The 15,246-nt window shown below is 40.9% G+C and overlaps 1 protein-coding gene across 1 annotated transcript in view; it reads right to left on the bottom strand.

Moving 5' to 3' along the window:
• Window positions 1–1,975: 1,975 nt before the first annotated feature.
• ntn1a (netrin 1a) overlaps window positions 1,976–15,246 on the bottom strand; it is a 66,243-nt gene continuing 52,972 nt past the window's right edge. The window contains exons 6-7 of the mRNA XM_083929135.1: window positions 9,876–9,950; window positions 1,976–3,488 (exon numbers count right to left, since the gene is read on the bottom strand). Coding sequence (XP_083785261.1) covers window positions 3,160–3,488; window positions 9,876–9,950 — 404 coding nt within the window. The 3' untranslated portion in view covers window positions 1,976–3,159. The remainder of the gene's footprint in view (window positions 3,489–9,875; window positions 9,951–15,246) is intronic.

The raw sequence follows: 15,246 nt of genomic DNA, 5'->3' as shown, positions 1-15,246 counted from the left end.
TTTTATAAAGCACCTTTAACATGCTTTATGATAAAAAAAAAAAATACATGGAAATCTCACTTTTTACAACACGGGATCTTTAAACAAATCAAAAAAAGAAATATGCAAATCAACAGAGGCAGATTTTTTTTCAATGTAACAAGAGTTTATTTCAACTGAAAATCTGAATTTAGTTCTACCAGGTTGGTGTGTTCAGTAGTTATTATTTCCTTCTTTGACGTCAATGATCTAAACAACCACAAACAAGTAAAAAAAAAAAAAAAGTTGAAAAAGACAATAAAATCCACAATGTCTTGTGTCATTAAATATATTCATATATAATAACCATAATATATTAGTACGCATTGTAAAACAACATTGCAAAAAAAAAGTCTTGGCAATGGTGACAACTAAACAACATTTACAATTCATAGTATGAACACAAAGCAATGCTTTGACAGGTATGTGTGTAGCGTTTCATTAGGAAGCTTGTCAAACCATCGCTGAGGAGACGGATGTAAAAATTTACAGCATGAGGCTACAGACACTACGGAGGTGTGATTACAAATTACAATGTGCCAGACAGAAAACACTGACATGTAGTGTTATGTTGTAGGATTAACAATGAAAGGAATGAATGCGTAAATATACTGTATGTGTGAGTCTTTTGTCATCAGTAGAGCATCATGATGGACTGACATCACAATCATTTGATTGTACATGAAAGAGAAAACACACTCCATCAAACCCTAAGTGTAAATACTGAGAAGTACTTTAGCAACAAGGCCATCTGTTCTCATTATCTTACAGTTGAACCCAGGTGATTTTGATTTCTCATGGTTTAAAAAGCCTGTCTAACTTCTCACCATCTAGGAGGCATTTCAGTCCATTCATAAAATTCCTAAAAAAAGTTAAGTAGTATGTAATGTAGTTTTTCTGAGATAGTGGAATCAGAAATTATCGTCATTTTAAACAGAGTAAGTCCTCTGGATGAAAACCATGTGTCATAGAAATTATCTCAAAGCCCTTTTTACAGTAACTTTAAAGATGCTAAATGTGATTTTGTGAAACAACAAATACCAGCAACATCAAACACGTTGCTCACAGTGTTTAAGGATGGACTGAAAGGAACTCCAGTTTCTGATACACCAGACACACTGTGGACTTTTACAAACTTGAGCTGTGTTTTTTTTACCATGCATTCCGTATAAAAATCCAAACTGAACTGCATACAAATAAATGAGCAATGTGGTTTGAATCAAGCAGCGTCAAGCGATTGCATTTCACCCCTTTTTCTCTATGTGCAAGTGTTGAAGTGAAGAGAATTAACAGGACAGGTCAATGGGAGAGTGTGGCTTCCGACTGGTCGCACAGTGAATGTGCAGTCATGCTTTTGTGTTTGCAAAAGAGTGTGTGGACTGTGAAGGAATGATTCTAGATGAATACAAGCCAGTGTGAGGTGGGTTTCAAAAATACATTTAAGTAATTGTTGAGTTTAGTTATCAAGGTGCAGTTTGTGCGGAAGTTTTCGTTTTTCTGAGCTAGGATTCCTTTCTGCAACACGAGGTAAGGACATTATTTTCTTTATGCCCATTCTCATAGCTTTCTACAGTCTGCATTGATTGAGTTTAACTGAATATCTATAACTTGAAAGTTTTATTCCACATAAAATACACTTCTTCAGATTTAGTGGTTGGTAGCCGTCCACATTATTGTACCGCAGTGAGAGGCAGAGGTCAGTTAAAAGGATAATTTTCTTCCTTTGTCTTATTCATTTTAAAGATAAAGTTAGACACATTATACAAAGTATTTTTTTTCATGAATGCGAAGGAATACATTTTAAAACATACAGAATTCTGCAATGTTGCACGTCTTTGTCAGTTTCCTCTGAGAACATGCAGTATTCACAGCTGCACATCAATAATAATGCATCCAATTTGCACAATCTTGGATAACTTTCATAGCTCTAATAATTTTTAAGAATTTTTGTGGTAAAAGTAAATATCGTCACTAATAAGATGATGTAATGAATTAAAACAAAATAACTCTATTTTTAAAAGCCACTAAAGAACACATATACATTATTATATATGTCTTTTAGCCTAGCAACAAAGAAAAACTCCTGATTTTGTGAATTTATCTCCATAGTATTTTTGTAACATTCAATGTGGCTTCCTCAGGTCCTTTTGTAAGTCAGTTGTTAAACTCCTAGAAAATAATAATAGATGCATTCTGTCCTAACAACAAGGTGTAATTTTAACATTAATACAATGAGTAGCACCAGTTAGTGAACTGAATATGGCAGTCTCAAATGAGATGCGTTCACATGCAGGTGTTTTGAAACACCAAAATGTATAAACCAGTGAAGTGTGAATAGGGCAAATAGAGGAGTAAAAATATGCTCAAGATTAATCAGGTCAAAAATGCTTTAGTCAATACTGTGTTTTATCCTTGGTTCTCCTCCCTAACTTGCATGAATGTGTAAAAGTCCTGACATCTAAAAATGCGGGGCGACAGATTTCTTGTTTCTTGAGTTGCAGATCTACCTGAATTTGTACAACAGGGGAAAGGAATGGCAACTCATTGACAGCTAAATATATTATGCATTTCAGTGGCTTGCAAACAATAGTTTTTATGGCACAATTCTTAACAGAGGAAATAGTATTGCCTCAATCAGATCAGTGAAGACTTCTGATGAAAAGCTCGCTTCTTAGCTAAAAATACAATAATAAAACCATGCAGAGGCAAAATCGCAGTGGTAATTAAGTGGCATTTTCTGTGTCATTTTTGCACCAGCAGAAACTGTCCATAAAATTTAAACATAAAATATAATGATTTCATACTGAGATAAAGAAAACAAACACAAATAACTTTATATGCTGGTAATAGGTGCAAATTCGGCAAATCCACAAGAGAGACAAATCTCAAAGTAAAATAAACCATAAAACCAAATCTGCAAGGTGAGCTCCTTCAACAAAAGTTCACTAAAAAAAGAAATCATCCTAAATAATTCTCTTCATGCTTCTACACAAAAAAGCAGCGACATTAACAGTCTCTTGTCTGTCCGTGGTCCACTGTCTGCCTCTCTTTCACTTTTTCTTTTTTATGTTTTTAAATCACCCGCTCAGCTTTTTTCTTGAATTCTTCTCCCTCTGCGGCATCCTCCCTGTCTTTTCCCGCCTATGGCTTCTTGCACTTGCCTTTCTTCTCGCGCTGCTGGAACTTCCTGAGCCTGCGCGCCCATGTGTCCCTCCACTGGATTACCAGGCTGCCTTTGTCTGCCACCACTCCGCTCTGGCCGGGGGAGTCCTCGTCATTCCCCAGCAGCAGGTACTTCTTCCCGGGCTTGATTTTGGGACACTTGCAGGCCACGTCCTTGGCGCGGACCCACAGGAACTGGTCGCCGCGGCGGATGCGGCTCTCTCCCTGCTTGTAGACGGAGATGATGTTGACGGTGAACTTCCACCACTCGCCGGCTTTGTCTGCCTTCAGAATGTGCACCTGGACAGCTGCAGAGTGAAGTCGGGGGACAAAAGAGAGGGACACATTATCAATTAATCTGAGATTTTTTACATTCAGCAGTAAAGGTGGTTTTGTGAGGCCGTAATTGGTAACAGAGGTTTTGTCGGGCAGCAAGATGGTTAAGGTTAGGTACTGATGGTTAAGGTTAGGCACTGATGGTTAAGGTTAGGCACTGATGGTTAAGGTGAGCAATTGATGGTTAAGGTTAGGCATTGATGGTTAAGGTGAGCAATTGATGGTTAAGGTTAGGTATTGATGGTTAAGGTTAGGCACTGATGGTTAAGGTTAGGCACTGATGATTAAGGTTAGGCACTGATGGTTGAGGTGAGCAATTGATGGTTAAGGTTAGGCATTGATGGTTAAGGTTAGGCATTGATGGTTTAGGTTAGGTCTCGAATGGTTGAGGTTAGGGGAGGTCCTCGGGCAGCGAGTCTCGCAAGAGTTTTCAAATCTAGGGCTGCCATCCATGCCATGAATGCTTAAACAATTTCCCCCTGGGATCATTAAAGTATTTCTGATTCTGATCTGTAAACAAACATGTTTATTGTAAACATCAAATTGCCGTCCAGATATTTCATTTGGAATGAAAAATGTCCTGCTTATGGTGGTAGAGGAAAATTCTGTGGATCACTAAAGTCAATGGATTCATTTTATGGAGACCACGAACGTTTGCAAAAAAAAGAAATTGTGGTAATCCATCCAGCAGTTGACATATTTCAGTCCGGACCAAAGTGTTGGACCGACTGACAAACAGAAGGACATTTCCTTCCGGGATAAAGTGTCATAAAAACCTTAAGGCACATAGAATTTGTTCACAACTTACGGTGCTACATGCTGTGCATTTACCTTTTTCATTTTTAACAGTCTTTCCATGCCTTACCATGGACATCCAGGCAAAAATTATCCTGGCCTTCTGATCCAAAGTTTTCCCTTTTAATAATTTCTATTCTACTGATTTTCTATGACATTGGATATTTATGGTGGTAATTAAATAAGATACAGTCGGCCAACAAACCACCACTCTCCTGCATGAAGAAATGCAGCTATTTTTATTCTTTTCAATGAGCACTTGCTCTTTGCGTCAATTTGCTACATCATTGAAGAGTAACCACCGCATTCAATGTCTGTCACGATGGAAGGAAAGGGTCTTTTTTTCTCTCTTTCGAGCACACAGGCTCTTTTTTCCAACTCTGGACATTTTTCAAACATCAACACCGCTCTGTCCTCTGCAACCACAAGTGCATAGTTGGAGGCTAAAATCACACAGAGCCCAGTGGAAAGAGGCTTTCAATAATTTCTGATCCATGCTGTGGCATAGAGGGATCATGTCACAGCATCCATAGCCCTGACACCTCCTGAGAGGACTGGCTGATTTGGCCTTAGTATTCTGAAAAGCCTCTTGTCTTTAGGATTTCTTTGGTTGCATTGCATAAATACAACAAAGAGCTTGATCCAAGCTTCCATCTGAGTTAGGTAAATTGCATCTGACATTTTTTGTATGTTTCAAATCAATTTTCAGTTCAATTTTATTTATAGTGCCAAATCATAACAAAAGTTATCTCAGGACACTTTACAGAGTAGGTATAGACCACACTCTATGCCTTATTTATGATTTACATAGACCCAACAATTCCTCCATAGAGTACAGGGGCAACGAAAACCTTCCCTATAACAGGCAGGAATGTCGGACAGACCCAGCTCTATGGAGGACGGCCATCTGTCTTGACTGGTTGGGGAGGAAGAAAGACAGACAGACAGACAGACAGACACACTTCTAGAGATGCAAGCAACCACAAAGTAACAGTGACTATAGTGATAGCTAAAGCAATGTGAATATGACTTACAAGTTATGGCAGTTAATACAGCAGAACAGCAAGAAACAGGCACAGCTAGAGTGACAGAACATGGAAATGATAATAACTATGGTGGCAAACATGGAGTTGAAATAGTGACATGCATTGATGAGACATGAATGATAGTTGTTGATGAGTATCAACAACAGGATTATCCCCCGGCAGACTAGGCCTATAGCAGCATCATTAAGCAGAACTAAATCATCTTAAAAATAACAACATAGTTAAGGGCTCGTAAGTCCTAACTATAAGCTTTATCAAAGTGGAAAGTTTTAAGTTTACTCTTAAATATGGGGACAGTGTCTGCCTACTGAATAACACTTTGGAGTTGGTTCCATAGAAGAGGAGCTTGTTTCACCATGTCTCCCCCCTCTCTATAATAGCAGGCTTTTTGACCAGCCCTAAAGTGTGACCATTTGGAACAGGTATAAACACTGTCGCCTTCAGACGTGCTCGGACAACACTTTGCATAAATTTGTTTGTTTCAAGCATAACCCTGCCTGAAGTTGTTTCAGCAGTTCCAAATCACACCCTTTCAGTCTTGCTCATTACCTCAGAAGAATCCCAATACCACCCTTAACTGCTCCTTAAATGCCAAGTTTTATCCATGTTTGGTATTTGTACTCCTGCGTTGAGATGTGTGTAAAGAAGTCAATGGCAATCTGGGCATATTTGAATGGATCGGTTAAATCGGCTGAAATAAAGCTGATCACAATCTGACCCTGTCTTTACTGAACTCTACTGTGTTTACATAAGCCTGCTAGTGCGCTCTCCTTCACTACAGACGCTTTCTACCATCCGAGCATTTCGGTGAATATGCGACTGAAAATTGGAGTGAGTGAATGTGAAGTTATCTGCGAGTGACTCTGGATTCCGACACTGAGATTGGTAAAATGCATGATTTCGCATTATCATTTGTGAATGGGCACTCTTGTAAATCCCAATAAACTACAGTAATGTGGTATATACACTGTTTCTATCTTAAGTAGAAAAGGCAGGTCTATGATCCAGCTATGACTTACGGCTATACGTGCATTATGTCCATTACTACTGACAGAGTGGTGTGATTTGTAACGTGATTAGGAGGCAGGGTAGGGCTATTAGAGACGGTAGTTGGAAAGACACTCGGTGATATCACATGATGAATCAAAGTCCTCAGAGAGAGGGAGGGAGGGAAAGAGACTGCTGCCTCTCCTGGATCCTAACCCAGCATGTATTAATATATATTATACTGACCACATCTCAATTAGGCTCCATTATACTTCTCCTGTACTTACGGGATAGCTTTTGAAATGAACCACCATGTTACAGGATCACTGGTTTCACCTTCAGTGTCAAGCTAATGGAGCAGAACATCATGGCCCTATTAAGAGATTAAATCCTGTACATGTTGGATCACCGCCACTTTATGAATGGCGAAGAGCTAAAACTGGAAACCGAGACCTGTTTCTAGATTGCACTTTAACGGTAGTTTCCAAGACTTTTGGTATTTTTGCGGCACATAGGGTCATTTCTAAATCTTAAAGCTTCCTGAAGACGTGAGTTATGTGAGTGTAAATGTGGATTTATTTGACTGATATTCTCAATGTTCTTTAACATAGAAATATGGAAGTATCCTGGATTATTATATATAGATTATAATAAAACTACATGAATCCTATATATGAATGCCTCCGTTTCAATTCCTCCACATGCTGGATAGTGTGTATCATGGTGCTCTTAGGTTCATTACAAACTGTGGAGCTCTAACTCATCATTGTGTCTTCTACAGTAAAGTAAATTGGCCATCGTTATGTGTGCGCAGGCTCGGCCATTGGTATGTGCTGATTTACAAGGATATTCTTGAGATGATTCCATCTTATTTATCTTCCCTTCTAATCTTAACTAACAGGGCCAACAGTCTCCGCTCTCAGGATTTTTATCATTTTGCTGTTCCAAGGTGAGAACAGAAATGGGGAAGAAAGCTTTTAGATTTTCTGCTCCAAGTACATGGAACATTTTGCAGTCAGAGCTTAAACTCCAAAGTGTGGTATCTCTGAATGTATTCAAGTCCAAGATAAACTCCATTACATCCAGGCTTCAGGAGTGCAAATGTTTTTTTTGAGTGCAAATGTTTAAATAAATCTTGTAAATTCTTTTAACAAATTTTTAGAAAATTCAATTGTTATTGTCATTGTGTTGAAACTTCATGTGCTGTCACAGGTCTCCCTTGCAAAAGAGATCTTGGATCTCAATGGGACAAACCTGGTTATATAAAGGTTATATATGTTTATGTGATGCTTAACTTCTGGAACCAGAGGTATGTGAAATGCCCCCTCCCACTTTGCGACCCTACTGGGCTGTCATTTACTATTTACTCTTATTTTGTCTGTATATTTTATCGTCCTACTAGTGTTTGAAGATAATTCTCAACCAAGTTTTATTGCATGTCCCCTGAGGCTCCGCGCCAACAGGGACAACAGTGGCTGATCTTGTGTGACCCGATATTGACCCTGGCACCGCCTTGCACCTACGGACTGCCAACAGGGGCTGTTCTCTCTGTTTGTGATTAGTCAACATTCACTGTACACTGAGTTGGAGGACTATTATATAATATATCCAGGATTCTTCTGTCATCAGACATCACCCCCATCCCTACACCCCGCTCCCTCCTGTCATTCTTTATGTGTGGCTGTATGTCGACCACAGAAGCTTGTAGCGTCGTTTCCCATCGCAGCATGGAGTCCCGCTTCCCTGCTGATCTTTTCAAAACAGTCCAAAGCTATGGCTCTCACGACTTATCCTGTAGATTTACATTGTGTTTGACTTTTCGATCTGCTCCACTGAGCCTGTGTGTTTTGGTAAATAATGTACAGGGATCTCGTTCTGGTCTGTTATGAATCTTAAATATGCTGTTGCAAGTTAAGGATGGATATCAGAGGAAGCTTAATGGTTTCTCGTGTACATCAGCAGTACAAAGCCCCCCTGGTGAAGGCAAGGCAAGTAGAAAGTGGATTACACAGAGGATGATGTACTCAAAACTAATGGTGGACAGCTGGATTAAATAAAAAAAAAGAATCATTACATTTCTACAAATGTGTTTATTTTGAAAGCATGACTAATTATCTGTTGGTCTTTTTTATATGTATATAATTATTATGCATCTAATGAAATAAACATGAAAATAAACCTTCCCTACTGTATTGTCCCAAGAGCCATTTCTCTTTGATGTCCTTATAACCATATTAAAATACTGTATCTATGCTTCTACACAGAAAAACATTGATGCAAAAGAGGAACTTCCATTGTATTTTGCTCGGTATTATCTCAACCATCACCTATCCCCTACACTTTACACACACACACAACACATGTTGGATGAGTTGGGAGGCTCCGCTGACTTCACTCTTGGGAGATGTACATACGTGAGGGAACTCTGTGACGTGTTGAGTGATAGTTTCTCCAGCAGGACATCCTGATGTCTCTTTTGACCTCTCCACCCTCAAATGGATTGCTGTTATCATTCAGGCCTTACGTAAATATTCTACAGATAAAATCACTGTTATCTATGACCCTAGATTTAAACTTAGTTTAATAACATTGCTTTTTGGGAAAACCAAAGAAAAGCAAAAAGCCATGTAGCTGACACATTCATGGATGAATGAATACATATTTCAGAGGCGAGGCTCTTCTCACGACATCAGTGACAAGGTAGGCGTTGGTGGAAGAGGAGGTGTCTAAAAGCTGACCCCCTAACTCCTCCAAATCCCTGCAGAACAAAGCCCTAGGCCTGTCTGTCAAGCTGCTGAGGTTGACCGGTTCAGCAGCCTGACTTCAATCAGGGGGAGGGGACAGAGGGAGGGGAAGAGGGGAGAGGTCATACGTCTTATCCACACCTTGAATAGCGTGGCGGACGGACGGTCACAGGAATGCAGCTAGAATTGCATCAGTTGTGGGGGAAGTGGGCCGCCTTAATGAGGATCTCTAAGAGAGCGCCCACTGTCCGTCACACTGTCTTTGCTTTATCCGCTAGGGTCTTAAATGCGTGCTCAGAGACAACCCTGCCTCCACACACACCTCTGCCTAATTCTTTATCCTGCCCTTTCTCTCCTTCTGTTTGTCTGCTTCTCTCTTCCTCCTTGAAGATCCGCTGTCTTCTGTTTGATCCTTTGTCTCTGTCCTCAGAAAGCTGGAGTAAGCCATCAGGAAAATGGCTCCCCTGTAAACTATAGCAGTTCCCCAGAAATGTGCTGGACTGGGATGTATGGGATGGGAAGTATTCTGGGCCCAGTAGCAAACATATGTTTATCCCCCCCAAAAAATAGCACTGATCTCTATCACAGTGATTATACTGCTCCAAAAGAAGTCTGACACATACTATTTGATCCTGCAGAATAAGAAACTTTTAAAAAAAATCAAAAGCCAAGTCAGTGAAAAAGGAAACTGTGTTTTTTCCATCAGTCTGCATGTTTTGAAGCTTTCCTGTAGAAATGAATGTTAATCCAAATTATTAAATGGACTGTGTGTTGTTCGTTCACTTACCGTAATCTTTCTTGCAGTACTTCTTCATGTTGATCTTCAGTTTGCCTTTAGACGCTTTGCAATAAGAGTCACAGTCTGCAAGATTTAGAAGGGAGAAAAATACATTTAGGAGACTTAAGAGAAAAAACAAACACTGCTAAAGGAAAAAATGTGAATTTGTTACAAACTCGTTGTTACAAATTTTACTGAAAATATTCTGTGTAAATTCAAAGCCATAGCAGACATGGCTAATTTTTTATTCATTTTCAAACCTGACATTTTTGGGGGGAATTTTGTAAGAATACATTTTGTTCAAATTATTTATTTGACCAAATAATAAGAACTGAAGAGGAAAAATAAGAAGGAGGGATTAAAAAGAAAAATCACATACTTAAAAAATCAATTGAATAATGTATCATGCATACTGAATTGCTCGAGTACTTCATAATGACATATAATAATAAGAATAATATTATTATCATCATTATTATTATTCTTATTATTCTTCTTATTATTATTATTATACATGAAATGATTACATTTCTCCTACCACACGGCCAAATTAAATCAGGTAAATATCCCTTTTAATATCAAGGAAAATGTATACATTATACTCTAGCTTTAATTCATATGATTTTGCATCAATTTAAAAGACTGAAGTAATGTATATGAATAATATCCTCTGTTTGGACTACATTTACTAGCTTGGCAGAGTTTTAACACATTTTCCAGTTTTGAGACAGCTGCTTTTGTTCTGTTTCTGTCCTAGCGTGTATTTTTGTTACTAGACCAGAAAGGCAGTTTAAATACAGAAAGAAAGACAACAATGGGAGCAAAAACAGATATCTTCCTTTTGGGTCCTGTCACTGTCTTTAAAACAGAACAATAATAATTACAGTACCTCTGACAATAGTTCTTTTGATTTGACGCATATCTGTCTGCTGTGATTGTGTGAGTGTCTAATGTTACTGCTGTCGTGCCAATGCTGGAATCGTTATGGGTGTGTGTGTTGGTTTTTGTGGAGGCACCCTGTAACCATGTCTGAGCAATGTTAAGGATCTCTGAATGGAGCTGATGGTACCAGCAGCAGAAATTCAAATCACTGCTGCCATTGACCCACTCACTCCGTGTCAGATTGTGGGAAAGAGCGAGGCCTGTGCAGACCACCCTACACCCACTTCAACTCCCCACCACCCTCCAAAATCTCACCTCGCTTGGCGAAGACCATGTCAACTTTTTGCAGTTATTGCCGAGTGTGTGTGTGTGTGTGTGTGTGTGTGTGGTGGTGGTGGGGGTTGGGGTGGGGTGGGGTGGGGGGGCTGAGGGCTGGCAGCTATTCGAGGGAGTAGAAGGTGGGCGGTGTGAAGGGGGTCAATGCCACACAAAAGGAGGTCAGGAAGGGAAAATTAGCCATCCATGAAGTGTTACGCAGAGTAGGCAGAGAACCCTTTTTTGGATATATAGAGAGCGGGGGGGGGGGGGGGGGGGGGGGGGGGGGGCAAATAAATACCTCATGCAGGAAGAGGGGTCACCCAAATCGCCTCACGGCTCACACACCCATACTTGTACATGTATGTACACACTCATTGAGGTATTTGAGTTCTTAACGTTGATTTCAGCTTGATTTATCATCTGGATAACAGCCACAAAACATTTTATATTTGTTATATACTGTCCTGTACTGTACTATTAAGGCTCTACATGATTTCGTAGAGCCTTGATTAAAGTTTGTATATTCCATTTGTGGTGGAGGTCAGGGAATTCATACCCTACTGTATCTCCAACAGCATTAGCTGTTATCTTAGTCAAGAGCTGGGCCACACATGCACTGCAGATTATAACTAGCCATGCACCTCGTCCAAAACAGATCCATAAGGATCAACAAAAACAAAACATCCCCTTCTTTTCTGCTCATTAAGCGCTCTCCCAACTGGCAGAAATTGTATCCAGATTACTGATTTGGTGTACCCTTCAGTGCTGCAAGTTGTGATAAGTTTAGTTAAAAAAAGGAGAGACAAAGAGATGGATTGACAGCGAGTAGTAGTGGAGGAGAGTGATGGGGTTGTGGAAGAAGAAGGATTGGAGCTTTCAGGCAGCCTGAATATGAACAAACTTCATTGTTGTGAGCAGATCTTTGCTCCATGCCTTTACTCTCCTTTATACTCTGTTTCAATGAGGTTGCCTGGGGAACACCGCGACAAGAAAAAATGCAGGGAAGGAGGCGGGAGAATGGATACTGGTAAAGAGCGAAGGGGTGGAGAGGTTGACAAAAAAAGAAGAAGACAGGAGTGAAGTTTATCAGGGGGGTGGGAAGAAGAAGAAGAGGAGGAGGAGGAGGAGGAGGATCAGGATTTTAAGTAAAACCCCCAAATCAGCAAAAAACTCAGAGTTGGTTGCCTTACATGCTGGAGCTGGTGGTAATAAATAGAGAGAGTAACAAAAATAGCCAAAGTAAATGAAACAGAGGAGTCTATATGAGCTGCACCTGATTACCATGAAAATGATGGAAGGGGGAGCTGTGGAAAGGAAGCTTTGTTTTCTCATAACCCCCCTTGATGCCATCATGATACTTCCCTTTGATAGCCTTTCGTTCCCCATTAGTGTACCCCTGAGACACAGCTTCGGGCCCCGCTGAGAGCACCCCGAGATCCCCATTTAGGGCCAGGCAGTCCCCTACCGTGAGGACAAATGTTCCCTTTGTGAGTGCATTGCAAGTAGGGGAAGTGGGAGCAGTCCTGTAGCACTGAGCTAAAATGTGCTTTGGGTGTTCTGAGTAGATGTACTTACTACAGCGCTTTGTTTCCTGCCTTTCAGAGCACTGAGAAGTGCGTAACTGAGAGGTGGACCTTTGCCCCTTCTATCAAAGTGCTGTACAACCCTTTAAGCTAATCGTTTTCAGTCTGGAAACTTCTTACTAAAGCTGCTTCTAGACAGAATACAGTGCTGTACAGGTCCATGTGTTTGAACCAAAGCTTCACAGTGTCCATAGATGGATGCAAAACCAGGCCTGGCTTAGGTTCAGTAGCAGGTGTCAGGTAGTACATAGTGAAAAAAAATCAACATTCAGCTCAGATATCTGTACATACCGCAAAGTCTAGCGTCCTTTAGTCAAGAAGAACTGAACACACGTCTGTAACAATCTTCCTACAAGATGATCATTTTTAAATGAAGAGATTTCAGGGTCCTTGTTTCCTAAAGCCGCATTCAGACCAAACTTTAGCATTGCACGAAATAAACACAGACCCATCAATCATTCAAATGAAGCCAGTCCAGCAGCGCAGCAGGGATTACTATGCCATGCCTTTGCAGATGAATGTCAACATAAGTCGTAAATTGTAAGTGCACACTGTGATCAGATCACGCTAGCTGTATTCAGAGCTCCTCAGGGAGGTGTGTGACCGCATATAGGCTACAGTATGGTACAGTGTAAAACAAAATGCACCCTGCCCTGATCACAACTGAGCAGTAGTGTAGTGATAGTTGATGTGGTAGGTGTACTGCTAGGTAGACAGGTAGGTTACCGAGTAGGAAGTGGGTTTACACTCCTTTATGTTACCTGGCCTTCTGGCTGATAGGTGAGTGTACTGTAAACCACCAGAAACAGGTGAGTATACCCCTTATATGTGTGTATATGCCCTCCACTACACCGCTGCAGCTGTGGAATCCTAGTGAACTTTGCAGTTTATGCAACACACCTCAGTTACAGTTGATTTGCCAACACTAAAAAAGGTGTTGGAGGTCCATGTTTCATAGTAACCACCTGTCGTGGTATGGCTGAACATGAATATGCATACTTGCCAACATTCCTATTTCTATTGTATTTCTCCTATATTTCAAGGCCATCTCTCTAGTTTGCTCTTACTCCAGGGCAATGCAACTGTAATTCACAATTCCCTCAAACTTTATTATTAATCGTCATACATGGAACATCGCAGTTACCAGATCGTCTTTGAAATCTAAATGCACAATCGAGGCACTACATACAATTTCAACCCACCTGTCACTACAACCTGACAACCCACAACCTCCTTCGAGGGCTGGGCCAGCTAACTGAACTTGGTTGTTAGCTTAGTTGATGTCAATATGGTAGGGCCGGAAGAAACAAGATACTCAGTGTAAACGTGGCCACGGATGCAATGCAGCATCAGCGGTACCAGAGCAGCGAGACGTTGAGGTGTAAATGTCGGCCCAGGAGGAGGGCTTTTCTCAACCAGACTGATTGAGAAACAAATTGCGGCAAATAAAGCATGTAATTAGATTATGGAGCCCAGTGTGCCGCCCTACTCTGTTCTCTCCTGCTCACACAAGAGCCGCAAGTTTGAATCTCGTCCAACAAAGATTGGGAGAGAAAGGAGGAAAGAAAGAGAAGGAGTCCCCTACTTCTTTTCTCATTGTGTTGTCACAGAGTAAAAGATGGTTTGTTTTCGGGGCAGACAATAGCCAGCAAAGAGGCTGTTAGAGGTCTTGACCTGATTTGAGATTTTTCGGGGTGGTGTGCACTCAGTCCTCAGTTTCTGTAACTGATGAGGTTCAGATGAGTCAGCCGGGACTCCTGTTATCACGCAAAGCATGGACACGTTAAGAGGAAAGAACCCAGCCAGGTTTTCATGTCATGAAAAAAGAAAAATGGTTTTGGGCACCAAAAAGTCAATTGCGTGCACAAGTTTGATATTGGTAAGAATAATTTGTTACTGTGCTGTTCTATTTTTGGCTCTGATTATTGCAGAATGTCTTTCATCATTATTTCTTCTAGAATGAGGTGGCGTAATAAGATCCCATGTTGACATGACGGTGACGAGTACTGAACAGGGTGTGTAAGGCAAGACTCATGTCCAAAAAATCCAAGGTGGGGTCCGCAACAGATTCTGATCACTTCCAGCCTCGAACAAAAAAAACACACATATAAGACTGAACCTTGTTACCCACATGAGCCTCATCATAGTCACTGCAACTCTCCTCCTCCTCATCATCATTAGTTACTTTCACATCTTGTATCCTGACAGACCCAAGGCGGCCATCACAGGTCATCGACGGCTAATCTCCTCCACATTTGGTTGCTGCACAGACGTCTCTGTCACGACCCATGGGAGTGGCGACTCACACCATCCGTGACCTACCAGCACAATGTGTGTTTTGTCTGGGCCACACCATCGGAGGTATTCTCCATGCATTCCAGCCCTCCGTGTGGTCGAGAGGGGGAGAGCTCTGCTGCAGGAGACAAATTAATATCCACTCCATTTTCCCTCCCCGCCCTCCATTCACCCCCTCCAAAAAATACGTCTCCCCCCCATCTGTTCAACTGAGGCACAACAAGGCACCTGCCTCACAGCTGTCAGCCCAACACCCCCTGGTATCACATACACACTCGTCGTGTCGACAACTTTTTAACATA

The sequence above is a fragment of the Echiichthys vipera genome, assembly GCF_963691815.1.
Source record: "Echiichthys vipera genome assembly, chromosome: 2".
NCBI classification, from domain to species: domain Eukaryota; kingdom Metazoa; phylum Chordata; class Actinopteri; order Perciformes; family Trachinidae; genus Echiichthys; species Echiichthys vipera.
Note: the sequence above shows the minus strand (reverse complement) of the source record. Positions and strands in the feature narration are given on the sequence as shown.